The sequence below is a fragment of the Miscanthus floridulus genome, chromosome 3, assembly GCF_019320115.1.
Source record: "Miscanthus floridulus cultivar M001 chromosome 3, ASM1932011v1, whole genome shotgun sequence".
Taxonomy (NCBI): domain Eukaryota; kingdom Viridiplantae; phylum Streptophyta; class Magnoliopsida; order Poales; family Poaceae; genus Miscanthus; species Miscanthus floridulus.
The window spans coordinates 139,705,113-139,718,618 of NC_089582.1; the positions used below are offsets into that span (position 1 = coordinate 139,705,113).

The window sequence follows — 13,506 nt, forward strand, 5'->3', positions numbered from 1 at the left end:
AGTAATAATATATGTACCACCAGATGGTTCTTGTTATCATCAAATGTGGTCCTTCTGAAACAGAAATCCCTCCAACAAACTTCAAAAGCCTACATCTTCTCCTGGAGCTGGAGGGGCAAAATGGTAAGCGCTGCAGTCCTCTTGATGCCGTTGCCGTTATATCCTCAAAGAGAACCAAAAGTAGCTGCCCTTCAGCTCCACCTACATTCTTTTGTCCGTATTCCAGTCACAAAAAAGAGCTTAACGTATAATCACACATGCACTTTAACCAAACCTCCAAAATCAAGCCAGTAATCTCTCTCTCAAATACCCCCAATTTTTTTCTTTATTTTAGCTTCTCCATTCCTCTGCAGCAGCCACCAGTGAGGCGAGTAGAGTCCACCACCAGTCCACCACCAACACCAAACACGCAGTGGTGCTCTCTAGTCCTCTCTTCTTCCACTCCGCTCTTCCCCCGTCGCACGCGCGCTCATCGGATTCGGCCGCGTGCTGGCGAGATCCGGGCCGCCGCAGCACGGTCCGGCAAACGCCGCCGACGCCGCAAGCCGCGATCTTGTCGCCGCGGGAGCTGCATTGGCGCCCCACGCGGCCGTTCCGGCTTTTCTTGGGGGGTTACGGCGCGGGGTGGAGCTCGTGTCCGGGATCCGCCAGATCCGAGCTCGCCGGCGGCGGCAGCAGTGGTGGGGGCCGCCATGGAGGCCGACGCCCCGCTCGTCTTCGCGCTCTTCCAGCTCTCCCCTCGGCGTCAGCGGTGAGAAAGGGAGAGGATAGGAAGGAAAATTCCACCCATTTGATGCGTTCGTCTGGTTCTTGTGCGCTAAATGCGGTCCCTGCGCAGGTGCGAGCTGGTGGTGTGCGGCAATGGGCGGACGGAGAAGATCGCGTCAGGGTCGGTGAAGCCGTTCGTGGCGCACCTGCGGGCTGCGGAGGAGCAGGTGTCGGCGCAGCCACCGCCGCCGGCCATCCGGCTGCAGCTGGAGCGGCCCGCCCCGTGGTTTAGCAAGGGCACCCTTGAGAGGTCCGCTGATTGTGGCTTATCCAGTCGTTCATGGGTTGGCGGTGCCGAAAAGATTGGATTTTGATGGATGTTTGGTTGGCCTGTGCCTCCAGGTTCGTGCGCTTCGTGAGCACGCCGGAGGTGCTGGAGTTGGCGAACACCTATGATCTGGAGATGTCGCAGCTGGAAGGGGCCAGGAAGATTTATGCGCAGGGAGTAAGTGCCAAGCAATTGTTTCAGATGCTGGAGTGTTTTTCGCCTTCTGTTTCTTGATGTAGCTGTTGCCTAAAATTTCTGTACCTTGTTCAGGGTACTGGAGATGCTACCTCAGGTGGAGCTGGTATGTAGGATGATTATGTTTTGTGTTTGGATTGCCCTTCCGTTATCAATTGGGGTTTGGATATTGTTAGCTTAGTTCATCTATGTTCATACCTGATAAATTTTCCCTGCATTTTTTTATTTTTTTGGGAATTTAGTCACTGAATTTCAAATATCTAATTGATGGTAAAAATAAGAAGCAAAGAAGGAAGATATAGATGGGAACACAACTGGATAATTGATCCCCATGGAGTTTTAGGAGCACTGACTATGAAAGAATGCATCGGATAGCACCAACTTTGCATTGGAAGCAATCTATGTCTAATTCAGGAAAGACATAAATGCTGTAATTAATTGTTAACTGTTTGTGGTGTTAATGAATATTGATATAATGTTGCATTGTTAGTACGATCTTGCATATCTTCTGTTTCTGAATCTAGTTTATGTAATCTCTGGCCATGCTTATTGGCAGCTGAAAATGTTACAGCCTCAGCGGCGGCGGCGGCGGCAGATATTACAAAGTAAGCCCCTTTGTCATGTCTGTTCTTATTCAATTGTTTCTTCTTTTCCACATAACTTGATTTATCTGAGTCTAGCATGACCTATCGAATCAGTTTGTTGTTACATCATAAGACATGCTGCTGTTCTTGTTTGGTCTGCTGCCCATTTATGGCTGTTGCACTCTTGTGTTTTGTAATTTAATAGTTGCCACTTTATGGGTTCTATTCTTGTGCAGGAAAGAACTTCTTAGGGCAATCGATGTGCGTCTAAGCGCCCTTAAACAAGATCTGGCCGCAGCTTGTTCTCGAGCATCCTCTGCTGGGTTTAATCCGAACAGTGTATCTGAGCTTCTTCTTTTTGCTAATCATTTTGGTGGTAGTCAGCTGAGGTAATGCTTAAAACCTGCCAGTCTCATAATGCTGGTATATAGTTATAGCTTAATGTTGTTGCTCATAAGTATTTTTGTACCCGAACGAAATTAATAATCATATACGAAGCTAATCCTTGAATGCAACGCAGCACTGCATTTTGGTTCCTCTAAGAGTTGATGGACTGTTAAAGCAGCTGCAGTTTTTTCATAATTTATATCCTGTAACATAAGCGGTAATATTGTGTACAAGTTACTCATTTTCTAGGTTAAGCAGGGTAGTCTCATTTAGGATATGTACAACCTCTCGTTGCATAGCAAAGGATAATTTAGTTTTACAACTTCCTTTTATTTAGAAATCTGAAAGCCATTACATTGCATGGTAAATTTTACATGATTAGTTTATAAACAGTATGACATGATTAAGAAAGTAACAGTCTAGATTTGGGGAGATGTAAAGCATAAACTTAGAAAATTTACAATTGAATTTTGGGAAAGTGGGAAAGTTTGCATGGAGAGGAGGTTCTTTTAATTGGGATTACCAATATGCTGTGAAATCTGTCGAATCTCTGTAGGCCCTCAATCCATTGTTACACTGCTGGTTGCGATGGCAACACTGAAGTTATTCAGTGCCCACTCTGCTTTATTTTTTCCCTTTATTGTCTTTCCTGTTGAGTAATATTTGGACATGTATAACAACATAACTTTGTTATGTTCAGCGAAGCATGCACGAAATTCTTGTCGCTTTGCCAGCGGCGTCCTGACATCAGTCCTCAAACTGCACAGCCAGCAGTTTCATCACACTGGAAGGTCTTTGACGATGGGAATGTCCGTGGTTCTTCCAGTTCAGACATGTCTATAGATGAGCCACAAGTTGATCTCGGTGAATCCAACAACAAATCTACAGTCAGTGGAAGTGGCTCTCAGGTCCACAGACTAAGCAACAGCCAAGGTTTAGAAGCCGCTGCAGAACAGCAACCCAAGCCAACCATCCAACAGGCAGTAGATAAACAAGAAGCAGAAACAGATGCGTCTCCTGCACCTGCTGTAGGAGGGCTTTCAAGGCGGCTGAGTGTGAAGGACAGGATAAACATGTTTGAGAGCCAAAAAAAGGAGCAGACTCCAAGTTCTGGTAACAGCAACTCAGCAGATACTGGTAGGGTGGTTCCAGGGAAAGGTGAGCACCGCAGGGTTCCTTCTGGTGCCTCCATGGAGAAGTTAGTTAGAAGGTGGAGCAGTGTTAGTGACATGAGTATTGATCTCAGCAACAATGAGAGCGGTAACTTAAATGACAAAAAGGATAATGGAACTCCTGTCAGGACTCCAACATCTACTGATTTGGAGGCCAACTCTAAAGTAAGAGCTAACGAGGAATCTAATGGACAGAAGGATTCAGTCACATCACACTCTTGGCCTTGTCAAAAGGATAATGTACCAATGGATCCGGCCACCACAGATTTGTGCCCACCCTCAACTTTATTTAATACACTTGCTCCTCAGAAAGAGAGTATATATGGTGATGGTGCAGAAAACGACATGGTTCTAAACTCTAGCATTGAGAGTGAGTCATCCTTTGGGAAAGAACCGGGGGTTATTCAAGGACACACAAGGATGTCAAATCATGCCACTTCAAATGTTTCCACTCGAAACCGTCTAAAATCTTCTGCAAAGCCAGTTGAGGAAGCCTTGCTGAAAAATAAGGATGTTTTAACTAGCGCAACGTCAGAGGAGCATGTCCGCATGATAGATAAGGAAATCACAGCTGTTGCTCATGAAGTACCAGTTGCAAGTGAACAGATTCCCCAGAATGATATTAGAGGTCTTCATACAAAAGATATTCACACTGAAGCAGAAGTGACTGGAAGGAAGGATCATTCTTTGCGATCATTTGGAAAGGTATCTGGTGGTGTTAATCCTAAACCAAAAGCGTCATCCAATTCCCGAGCTAATGTTAAAGGCTCATCTGGTAGGGATGAGGTTACCTCTACAGAAACTGAGTTTCGTGACGCTAGTTTGCAGCGGAATCGTCTACCACGGAAGGCAGAGGATGTAGGGAGAAAGGTTACAGCTGGTTCTGATTCAGATTGTTCTGCTCGTCAGGGAACAAATTTGAGCAGGCAATCATCCATTACTGATCAGGAACTAAACTTGCAGGCTAGAGTGATTAGACCAGGAAAAGGGAACCAAGATCGGCATGGCGAATTACAAATGAAGGCAAATGAGTTGGAGAAATTATTTGCTGAACACAAGTTAACATCCTCCCGACGAGGCAAACCTACAGATGTGCAGGTTGATAGCACACCTATGGTGAGTGAGGTAAAGCAGACAACGGTTCTTCATGAGACAATTCATACAAAACAAGTTGTAAAGGAGAGTATAACAACCAATGATTTTGATGCCGGTGAGCTTCTGAAGATGGTGAATAATCAAGGATTTAACATTAGCACACCACAAAAACTTGGCATTCTAAGTTTAGAAGAGTCGAGAGGGAAGTTTTATGACCATTATATGCAGAAGAGGGATGCAAAACTGAAGGAAGACTGGAAACTGCAGAGAGAGGAGAAGGAAGCAATGTTAAAGGCTATGCATGAGAGTCTAGAACGGAGCAAGGCCGAGTTGCTAGCTAAATTCTCTTGGTCTGCAGATGTCCCTGACTCAACTTATGTTTCTCATTCTTCTCAGAAGATTCCTCCTTCGCGATCAGCAAGAAAAAATAAGGATCAGGTATTGAATTATATTTAACTTAATACACTTAAAAAGCGACTAAAGATTTTTTTTGGTAACTGAAAATGCTTAACATGCACCTTGTGTGTGGGATTTTCATTTTACTTCACACGTTGCTTTGAAGTTCTTTGATCTAGAAAAGTAATGCCTTACAAAGTATTCGTTCAAATTATTCACTATTTAAGTGCAATATGCAAATATTAGAATCTTATAGTTACATACTCCCGCCGTCCCTAAATAGCTGTCGTTCTCGCTTCACGAGAAATAACTTTGACTAATTTTATATTAAAAACATTAATATTTATGGTACATAATTAATATCATTAGATAGATCATTGAATCTATTTTCATAATAAATTTATTTGGAGATACAAATGTTGCACGCATTTTCTACAAATCTAGCCAAACTTATGGCACGAAAACAAAAAACGACAGTTATTTAGGGATGGAGGAAGTACAATGTTGTGGAGTACTGGAATAATGCAGAATATGGACTTTACTTGCATTTAATTTTCTTTGCCATTTGCAGGGGGTTGACTCATTCTTGGTTGAAGAGGAACTGAATAGTGACTACCTATCTGGTGATGGTTCTTCCAGGAGTGCTGATTCCAGGAAGCATTTTTCAAATAAAGTTCCTTCCACCCAAAAGGCATCTGCTGGTCCTATCCATAAGCGTTCATCAAGGACTGCAAGCTCCGGTTATGCTAATCGCAGGAATCCACTAGAAAATCCTCTCGCACAATCTGTCCCCAGTTTCTCTGACTTAAGAAAAGAAAATACAAAGCCTTCATCTGGACTCAGTAGAGCGGCTGCAAGAGTTCAGCAAAAATCTTTTGCCCGTAGCAAGAGCATTATTGAAGAGTCAAAGAGTATATTGAAAGAAGATCAATCGAGGAGGTCACAATCTATGAGGAAGAGCCAAATTCCTGATGAGTTGAAGGACATTTCATCAGGGAATGAGGATATTTACAATTGGGCTCCCTCAAGAATTTCCAAGAACCAATCAGAGGGAGCTTTTGCTTACAGTGCCCGCAGAACGGGTCCTCCAAAGCCTTTTCTTAGGAAAGGCAATGGGACCCACCCTGTTATAGGTATAGCTGGATTTCAGGCTGCAGCTGCCATGATGGCGAATGCCCTCCAGCATGGTGACAGTGGTGATTTTGAAGATCAGCAAGAGGATTCCCCTGATGATGCCAAAGAAGAGGAAGAATATGAAAGCATTGAAGAAAACCTTAGAGAAAGTGACTTTCCTGCTGATTCTGACAGTGAGAACCCAAGAGCGAGTCACGAATTTGGAAATTCAGATGACGCAGGGTCAGAAAATGGCGATGCTGATTTTCCAAGTGAAGCATCCACGATTTGTGGTACTAAGTTCACTGCTTTTATAGGAAATGTTCACAATCCAGCTGGTGATGTTCCAGCACCCTGGAGTTCTCGTCTTCCGCAGCTGTTCCCCTACACGAATGATAATTCAGATGGTGACGCTTTCGCTGATTCACCGTCGGGATGTCCATCACCATGGAATTCTCATTCACTTGATGAAATAACAGATGCTGATGTATCTCGGATGCGGAAAAAGTGGGGCAGTGCACAGATGCCTTTTGCTGGTGTCAATGCATCTCAACAGTCACGCAAAGATGTTTCCAAAGGATTGAAGAAACTGTGGAAATTTGGTAGGAAGACTAGAGGCGGTGATGGTTTAGTAAATGATTGGGTATCTGCTTCCACTGCCTCAGAATGCGATGATGACATGGAAGATGGGCGGGATCTGGTAGTAGGATCTTCTGATGATTTCAGAAAGTCTCGAATGGGTTATCTTGCTTCATATGACGGTTTTGTTGAGAACGAGGTTTTTGCTGAACAAGGTATTTGACTTTCTAATTTTCTGTAAAAGGTCTTTTGTTGTCATTAAATTAGTTAGTATGCTTCTCAAAATACTATTCCCACAATTTATTTGCATTAGATAAAGTTTAAAGAAATGGGTCCTTTCTAATATGATCATCATAGTCCTAAATTTTCAAAAAAGTACCTGAAGGTTCCAACCATATGTCTACGAGTTGGTAAACAATTATCTTATATTTATCTGATAACTTTAGATTTCTGTTCTCCATGTACCCGAACAAAACTGGAACTGTTGAAAAAACTATTCTGAGCATTACTCATATTCTCGCTGAGGTATATATACCTAGGATAACCTATTATTCTTGGCTCATGTTATGCACACTAACCCTGGGCGCATTGGTTCTGCCTTATGGTTTGAGTAGTTCATTATATTGTCCACGCTTCAATTTGTTGAGAGTGAGTGACCTGGTAGACGTTCCTCTGTTAATGCACTTGTCTGCATTAATCATGCACATGTTATCTCGCTCCCTAGATCATGTTAGTGGATCCACACCCCATTTCGAATGTGTGAATTTTTAAAAAGAAAGGTAAAGAGGTGCTAGAGCTGTAATTTTTCCTATGCTGTTCCTGCACAATGCTATTCGAAAGGATCCAATAACTTCTTTTTTGTGAGGCTGCCCTGCAATGGCTCACGAGGAGTAGGATGGAACCTTTGAAAAATGTTGACCCTAGTAGCCAGGCCCAAATGTCAAAATTGTAATCCCCCAGAAGCAGTAACTTCCGTGGATCATGATTGTATTGATGCCCAATGGCGACTATATATATAGACACAGGAGGAAAACCCTAAACTAGGAGATTACACTAATACCCCTGGCTATTATACCGTAACAGCACTCAGGGCTTTATTAGCTCATGGATTTCTGAATCTTAATGCACCTGTATATCCTTTGGTTACTGTCCAATCTTAGCTCTTGCCACACATTTTCCTTATTAAAGCACAAAAGCTTGATGGGGATTCTTAATTTGCAGAACAATCACTACGCAGCTCCATTCCAAACCCACCTGCAAATTTCAGATTGAGGGAGGATCAACTGACTGGAAGTTCTCTTAAAGGTATAAAACTTCTAAACATGTATATGCTTATGTTAAGTTGCTCATTAAATGCCTATAATGTGAAGATCTTGGTTCTTCATACTTATTCTCATGTATTTCCCACAAATTTATTACTTATTATTCTCGAAGTCGCAATCTTCTCTAAAATGTGCTATCCCCAAAAATGCAGCGCCACGTTCTTTCTTCTCCCTGTCAACATTCCGAAGCAAGGGAGGTGATGCCAGACTCAGGTGATCCTCAAAAGACACCAGAGGTCGAGTGTATAAAATATCTTCTGAAGTTAGGTATGAGTATCAAATTTTCAGGGTGGTATGCGGACGCTGCTAGCTTGTGATTATATATATTGTGTATCTATGGCAATTCATATAAGCTGCCAGTTGAGCTCTCCATTGTTGCTGTTTGATTATTCTTTTTCTTAATATTCTTTACCTCCTGTGTAGAGTTGGACTTAAAGATCTTTTGCAATCTGTTCTTTCAACTGGCCTAGAACTCCTATATTTTTTTCATTGTTTTTGTGATATATCTGTATCTCCCTCTCAACTTGTTTCTTGGTTCACATATATCACAAATTCAAGATATATGGTAATTTTGCCAATTAGAGCATGGAAACACTTGTTCAAGGCACACGCAAGTCACTTGTTAAGTGTGATGAGTGCATCTCTCTTTTGTTTAGAAAACTTCATCGAGTTTTCTGAAACTTCGCCTTATTTACTAGTGACTGCGCCACACATATCTTCGATGTATGTTTCAGCCAATTTTTGGAGTATTTATGGCAATAGTGCTCAAGTTCATGTACTTGGTTTTGGTTGATGACCGCATACCAGTGATGCTCCTCTTTGTGCCTCACTCTCTTTACCTTCATTTGAAATGATTGTGCATCTGCATGAACTCTTTTCTTGTAGCCCTTGCATACCAATGAACTCTTTTCTCGTAATCCCCTGGATCTGAAAAAAAACCCAAATAAGATGAATCTCATCTGTGATTCTAATACAAGCATGCAATGGATGTTCAGTTTCTCTTAGCCTATAGATGGACAGTGTCGGTGTTTCGGACCCGGGGGGTCCTCAACCAACTAGTGAAATGTACTGCGTGCCTCTAATCCCGGATGGTGATGTAAAGAGACACAAGGTTTATACTGGTTCAGGCAATAGATGCTCTACGTCTAGTCTGAGAGATTGATATTGTATTCCTTGCACCGAGGTGCTCGTGGTAGGGGGTTATAAGCTGGGCGAGATAGGGAGCTAGTCCCAGGTCTCTGCGTGGAACGGTGTGGATTGCTTGAGATGTTGATCTCAGGCAATGCGGAGGAGTGCGCGTATTACAGAGTGTTGCGCGCTGCTTGCGCGTGTGTGGGTCAGTCTACGTGAGTCTCTGCGTCTGAGTGTCTATCTGTGTTCGTCCGTGTTCATGAGTTCGTCCTCCCCTCTCTGGAAACGGCCCCGGTCACTCCCTTTTATAGTTGAAGAGAGGACAGGGGCGATACATGTGTTCGTCACGCGGCGTTTTGTGAGCGGAGATGGTGTGTCCGAGCCCTGTAGCTTGTCACTGTGGCGGCATGGTCGATGGAGCGGTCTTATCCTTGATGCACTGGAGCGACGCGCCGGTTACGCCCGATCCTGTGCGACGTGGGAGCTCCAGTGATAGCTTGACGCAGGGCATGGCACACGCTGTGGACGACGTGCCGGTCGCTGTATGTTGACAACGTAGAGAGCCGAGGCCTAGTTGGTGCAGAGGCCGAACCATCGTGGGGGGCTCGGCGGGCGCGAATCCCGAGGCTGCCGAGACCCCGAAGCGGATGGCCAAGGCTCGGAGGGAGCAGTTGGTCCTGTACACTGATTCCGAGGCTACAGGTACCCGGACTTGACTCCTCACGCCGCGCTGTCCTCGGAGCAGGGGTTATGTAGCACAGTGCAGTACGAGTGTCAGTTGTGGGCACAGTGCCGAGCACATCGGCCGGTAACCCCTGCCCCGTTCTGTCCCGGACGGCATGGTGTTGATGCGACTCCCATCTCGTCGGTCACTCCGCTGTGTCGAGCCGTCGTTCGGCTGACGTCGCGGGAGTGCGGGAGTGGTTGGGCGCGCTAGTTGGACGTGACGTTCTCTCAGGGAAACCGGTCGTGGCGGAGGCGACGGGGTTGTCGCCGAGCCGGCCTCGAGCGAGACGGAGAATCGGTACCCCGTCTGAGGCCTTACGATCCGCCCTCGAGCGAGACGGAGAATCGGTACCCCGTCCGAGGCCTTACGTGCGGGACCTTGAGCGAGGCGGAGAATCGGTTCGAGGTGGGCCTGGGCGGTCCAGCCGAGCCTCGGACAAGGTGGGGGTTTAGCCCGTAGTTGTCTCTTGGCTTCAATTTTTACATGGTCTAAGCGATTTTTTTCGGTTCTTGCTTAGAGGACCCCTTTTACGGTACCCGACAGACATAATGCCTTCAAAGTTCTGAAAAGGCTTGCCAAATTGCGCTACTGCTGATTGTTTTGCTTGCCTATTGAGAATCATATTCCATCCAAATCTTCATTGAGCCCTGGCGACACAGCATCTGAAATTCGTGGGAGAGCATTGCATTCATCCGGGATAACTCTCACTGAGCAATAGCCTGCCTGGCTGCCATCCTCTCTGATCCATGCAGGTAGGTGTCCTAGGTTGAGCCCCGACCCAACCCAGTGGAGGCTACTGGCTAGGCCCTATCGTAGGCTCTGTAGATTGATCATGCTGCGCCTCGCCACCGTCCATGTGAACCAATCACACTGCTCTGTCCCTCTCCTAGTTTTGGCCTATGCATTGTAGCCAAGGGCCTAGAGACGAAAAGAGCTGTCAGTCAAATGAATTTAGGTGATGTTTGGTTGCCCCTCCTAAATTTTAGTCGCTGTCTCATCGAATGTTTGGACACCTGCATGAAGTATTAAATATAGACTAATTATAAAACTAATTGCATAATTTACGACTAATTTACGAGATGAACCTTTTAAGCCTAATTAGTCCATGATTTGGCAATGTGATGCTACAGTAAATACGTGCTAATGACAGATTAATTAGGCTTAAAAAATTATCTCGTGGAGCACTCACGGATTATGTAATTTGTTTTTTATTAGTATACGAACACCCCATGTAACATTCTTCCGATACATTTTCTAAATTTTAGTTACCGATCAAACACCACGTTACTCGTCCTTCTCGTCACTGGATTGGCATGTTTCAAGATCGCTGTCAATGCTTTCCGTCACTGGTTGACCTAGCACCGTACACCCACATATATACGGCCTTTCTTACGGCTTGCAAGCTGTTTATAATCAAAATAAACTAAATTTATAAGCTAAATGACATGTTTCTCTGCAATTTTTTTAGCGACGCTAGCTTCTCTCCGCTGCCTTTATTTGTACTAAAACACAGAACTAGGTCCGACCTATCGTGTGTTCACCATCATGGTCGTTTGGATCCCTCCTATTCGGGCTGAAGATATGAATAGATCGTTTGCCTGTCCTGTCTTTGCCAGCCTAAGCTTCAAAAACTCATGGCTAATGTGGCCTTTGTCTTTTGCTTGTTCAGCTCTGAAATCTGAATGAATGTAATGGGGCGCATAGGTATAGCTCTGAACATTGCAATTGCAACTTGCAAACAGGGGCGGAGCTATGTATACAGTTGTGGGTCCAGACACACCCACGGAAAAAGAAATAAAAAAAGTGATTATATTCAAATTTTATCATATAACACATACCTACTAAGGCTTTGTTGGGATGTAGTCGAATTCATATCAATCCACATGTGTTGGGTGGATTAAAGTGGAACTTAAACTAAGGTGCTGTTTGGTTTAGGAATTGTAACGTAAACGTCAATGAAATCAAAAAGCAGTGTTAATGGTAACAAAGTAACGACTTTGTTTGGTTTCTGCACGGTAACGTAAACGAAAAAATCAGAAACTTTTGTGAGAGCTCCTAGCGTGATCCACGAAGCGACTGGTTTGTCCCATGAGAGCTGTAAGAACGTCAGCAGAGCCACCACCGCGCTGCCAGTCTTGGATTGAGACGCACCTGTGCTCACACTGCCGCCGCCCTAAGCCCACTAGTCGTCGCAGATCCGTCTTTGGGGATGAACGAGGCAGTAGAGCCTCGCCGTTGTCCTTACCAGCCTACCAGGTGCTATGCGCTCGCGGTTGGCGACGAAGGCGGGGTGGGGTGAGGGTGGAGGCGGGGCTGCGGCGCTTTTGGAGGAGAGCCGCCATGAAAGGCCTCGCCGAGCGGAGAAGGGAACGAGTCGCGACTCGCGAGTTGAAGACGATGGGTGCCGTGCCGTGCTACGTGGTCCTGTGCTATCCGATTACGTAAGGATGAGAGGGGTATCCGATTTGTACACCACGGTATCCGATTACACGGGATTTAATTGCTGCTGAGGCGGAAACAAACACGATTTAACGCAAACAATTACCGTCGCAAAGGGATTATGTTACCTGGAAGCGAACCAAACGCTATCTAAATTCCAACCTAACCCACGTAGATTGAGGTGAATCCGATAACATTCAAACAAGGTCTAAAAGTCTATACACTTACAAGTTAACCGCACCCCTTCAAATTTGTTTTAGCTCTGCCCTTACTTGCAATGCCAATCGCCCTCTAGCAGCTAGCCTAGCTTTAGCCTACAACTACAAGGGATGGAAGGGACTGCCGCGGCGGCATCCGGCATGGCACTTGGTGTCGTCATCTGCTTATCACTCTCCCCTATGAAATGAAGTGAAATTGAACGTCAAGGAATGCATGCCTAGCTAGCTAGCCACTTGTATGCGAGTAGCAGTACATCACATTTTCAGTTGCACTTGCACACAAATGTTACGAACTCTTTTTCTTCAGTCAGAAATGCACTGTCTTGCCGGTCTCATCAGCTATCTTTTAATGTTACAACACACCAGCAAAATCAATCTTTTGGGTAGGGCATACGTGTGGGTGATTGAAATCCAAGGTAGTGTCAATGTTACTCGAGTACCGAAAAGATGACTCAGGCGACGTTGTGTGCAGTCAGCCAACGACATCACAAATTCACAATGTGTCAATGTCTAAGAAACTAGCTACCTACTCCACGAATGACTATGCCATATGCCCATATTGGCTCTTGCCGGGCATAACGCCCAAAGGATAGCAGCATGCAAGCCATCTCCTCAACTTACAAAGTACACACATCCTAGGACCACCCCTATATATAGTTATATGCCTTACGATCCTAAAAAGAATACAATTCTAAGTGCACTCTTTGTCAAAGTATCTAAACTTTAACCAAATATATAGACAAAAAATTAATATTTATGACACCAAATAAATATACTGTAAAATGTATCTTATGATAAATCTAATGCTATTTATTTGTTATAAATATTAATTTTTTATATACAAATAGTCAACTTTGACTTTAGTATAGCTGCTAGATAATTGCATTCTTTTTTTTTGGACGAAGGACGCAATATACTCCTATGTGGCATTTGCTCACACCACCTGGTGGACCTCACCTTACCAACACTTTCTCAGTCCATTGTTAAGTGCTCCTCCGGAGGAGCTAGTGCACTTGAGGAGCGCGTGTTTCTCCTTCTTCAGACTCAACGACTCCGACTCTTCTACTATTTATTAGAAAACAGTTTCTCCCTCTAAAAGTGTTTTGTATAGC

The 13,506-nt window shown here is 44.6% G+C and overlaps 1 protein-coding gene across 1 annotated transcript; it reads left to right on the forward strand.

The window, feature by feature from the left end:
* Nucleotides 1–296: 296 nt before the first annotated feature.
* Nucleotides 297–8,472, forward strand: LOC136542611 (COP1-interacting protein 7-like). Its single transcript, XM_066535123.1, has 10 exons — nucleotides 297–751; nucleotides 839–1,018; nucleotides 1,111–1,213; nucleotides 1,307–1,337; nucleotides 1,788–1,836; nucleotides 2,052–2,204; nucleotides 2,903–4,907; nucleotides 5,437–6,772; nucleotides 7,779–7,862; nucleotides 8,032–8,472. The coding sequence occupies exons 1-10, from the start codon at nucleotides 693–695 to the stop codon at nucleotides 8,094–8,096; spliced, it is 4,065 nt and encodes a 1,354-aa protein (XP_066391220.1). The 5' UTR covers nucleotides 297–692; the 3' UTR covers nucleotides 8,097–8,472.
* Nucleotides 8,473–13,506: the final 5,034 nt, after the last annotated feature.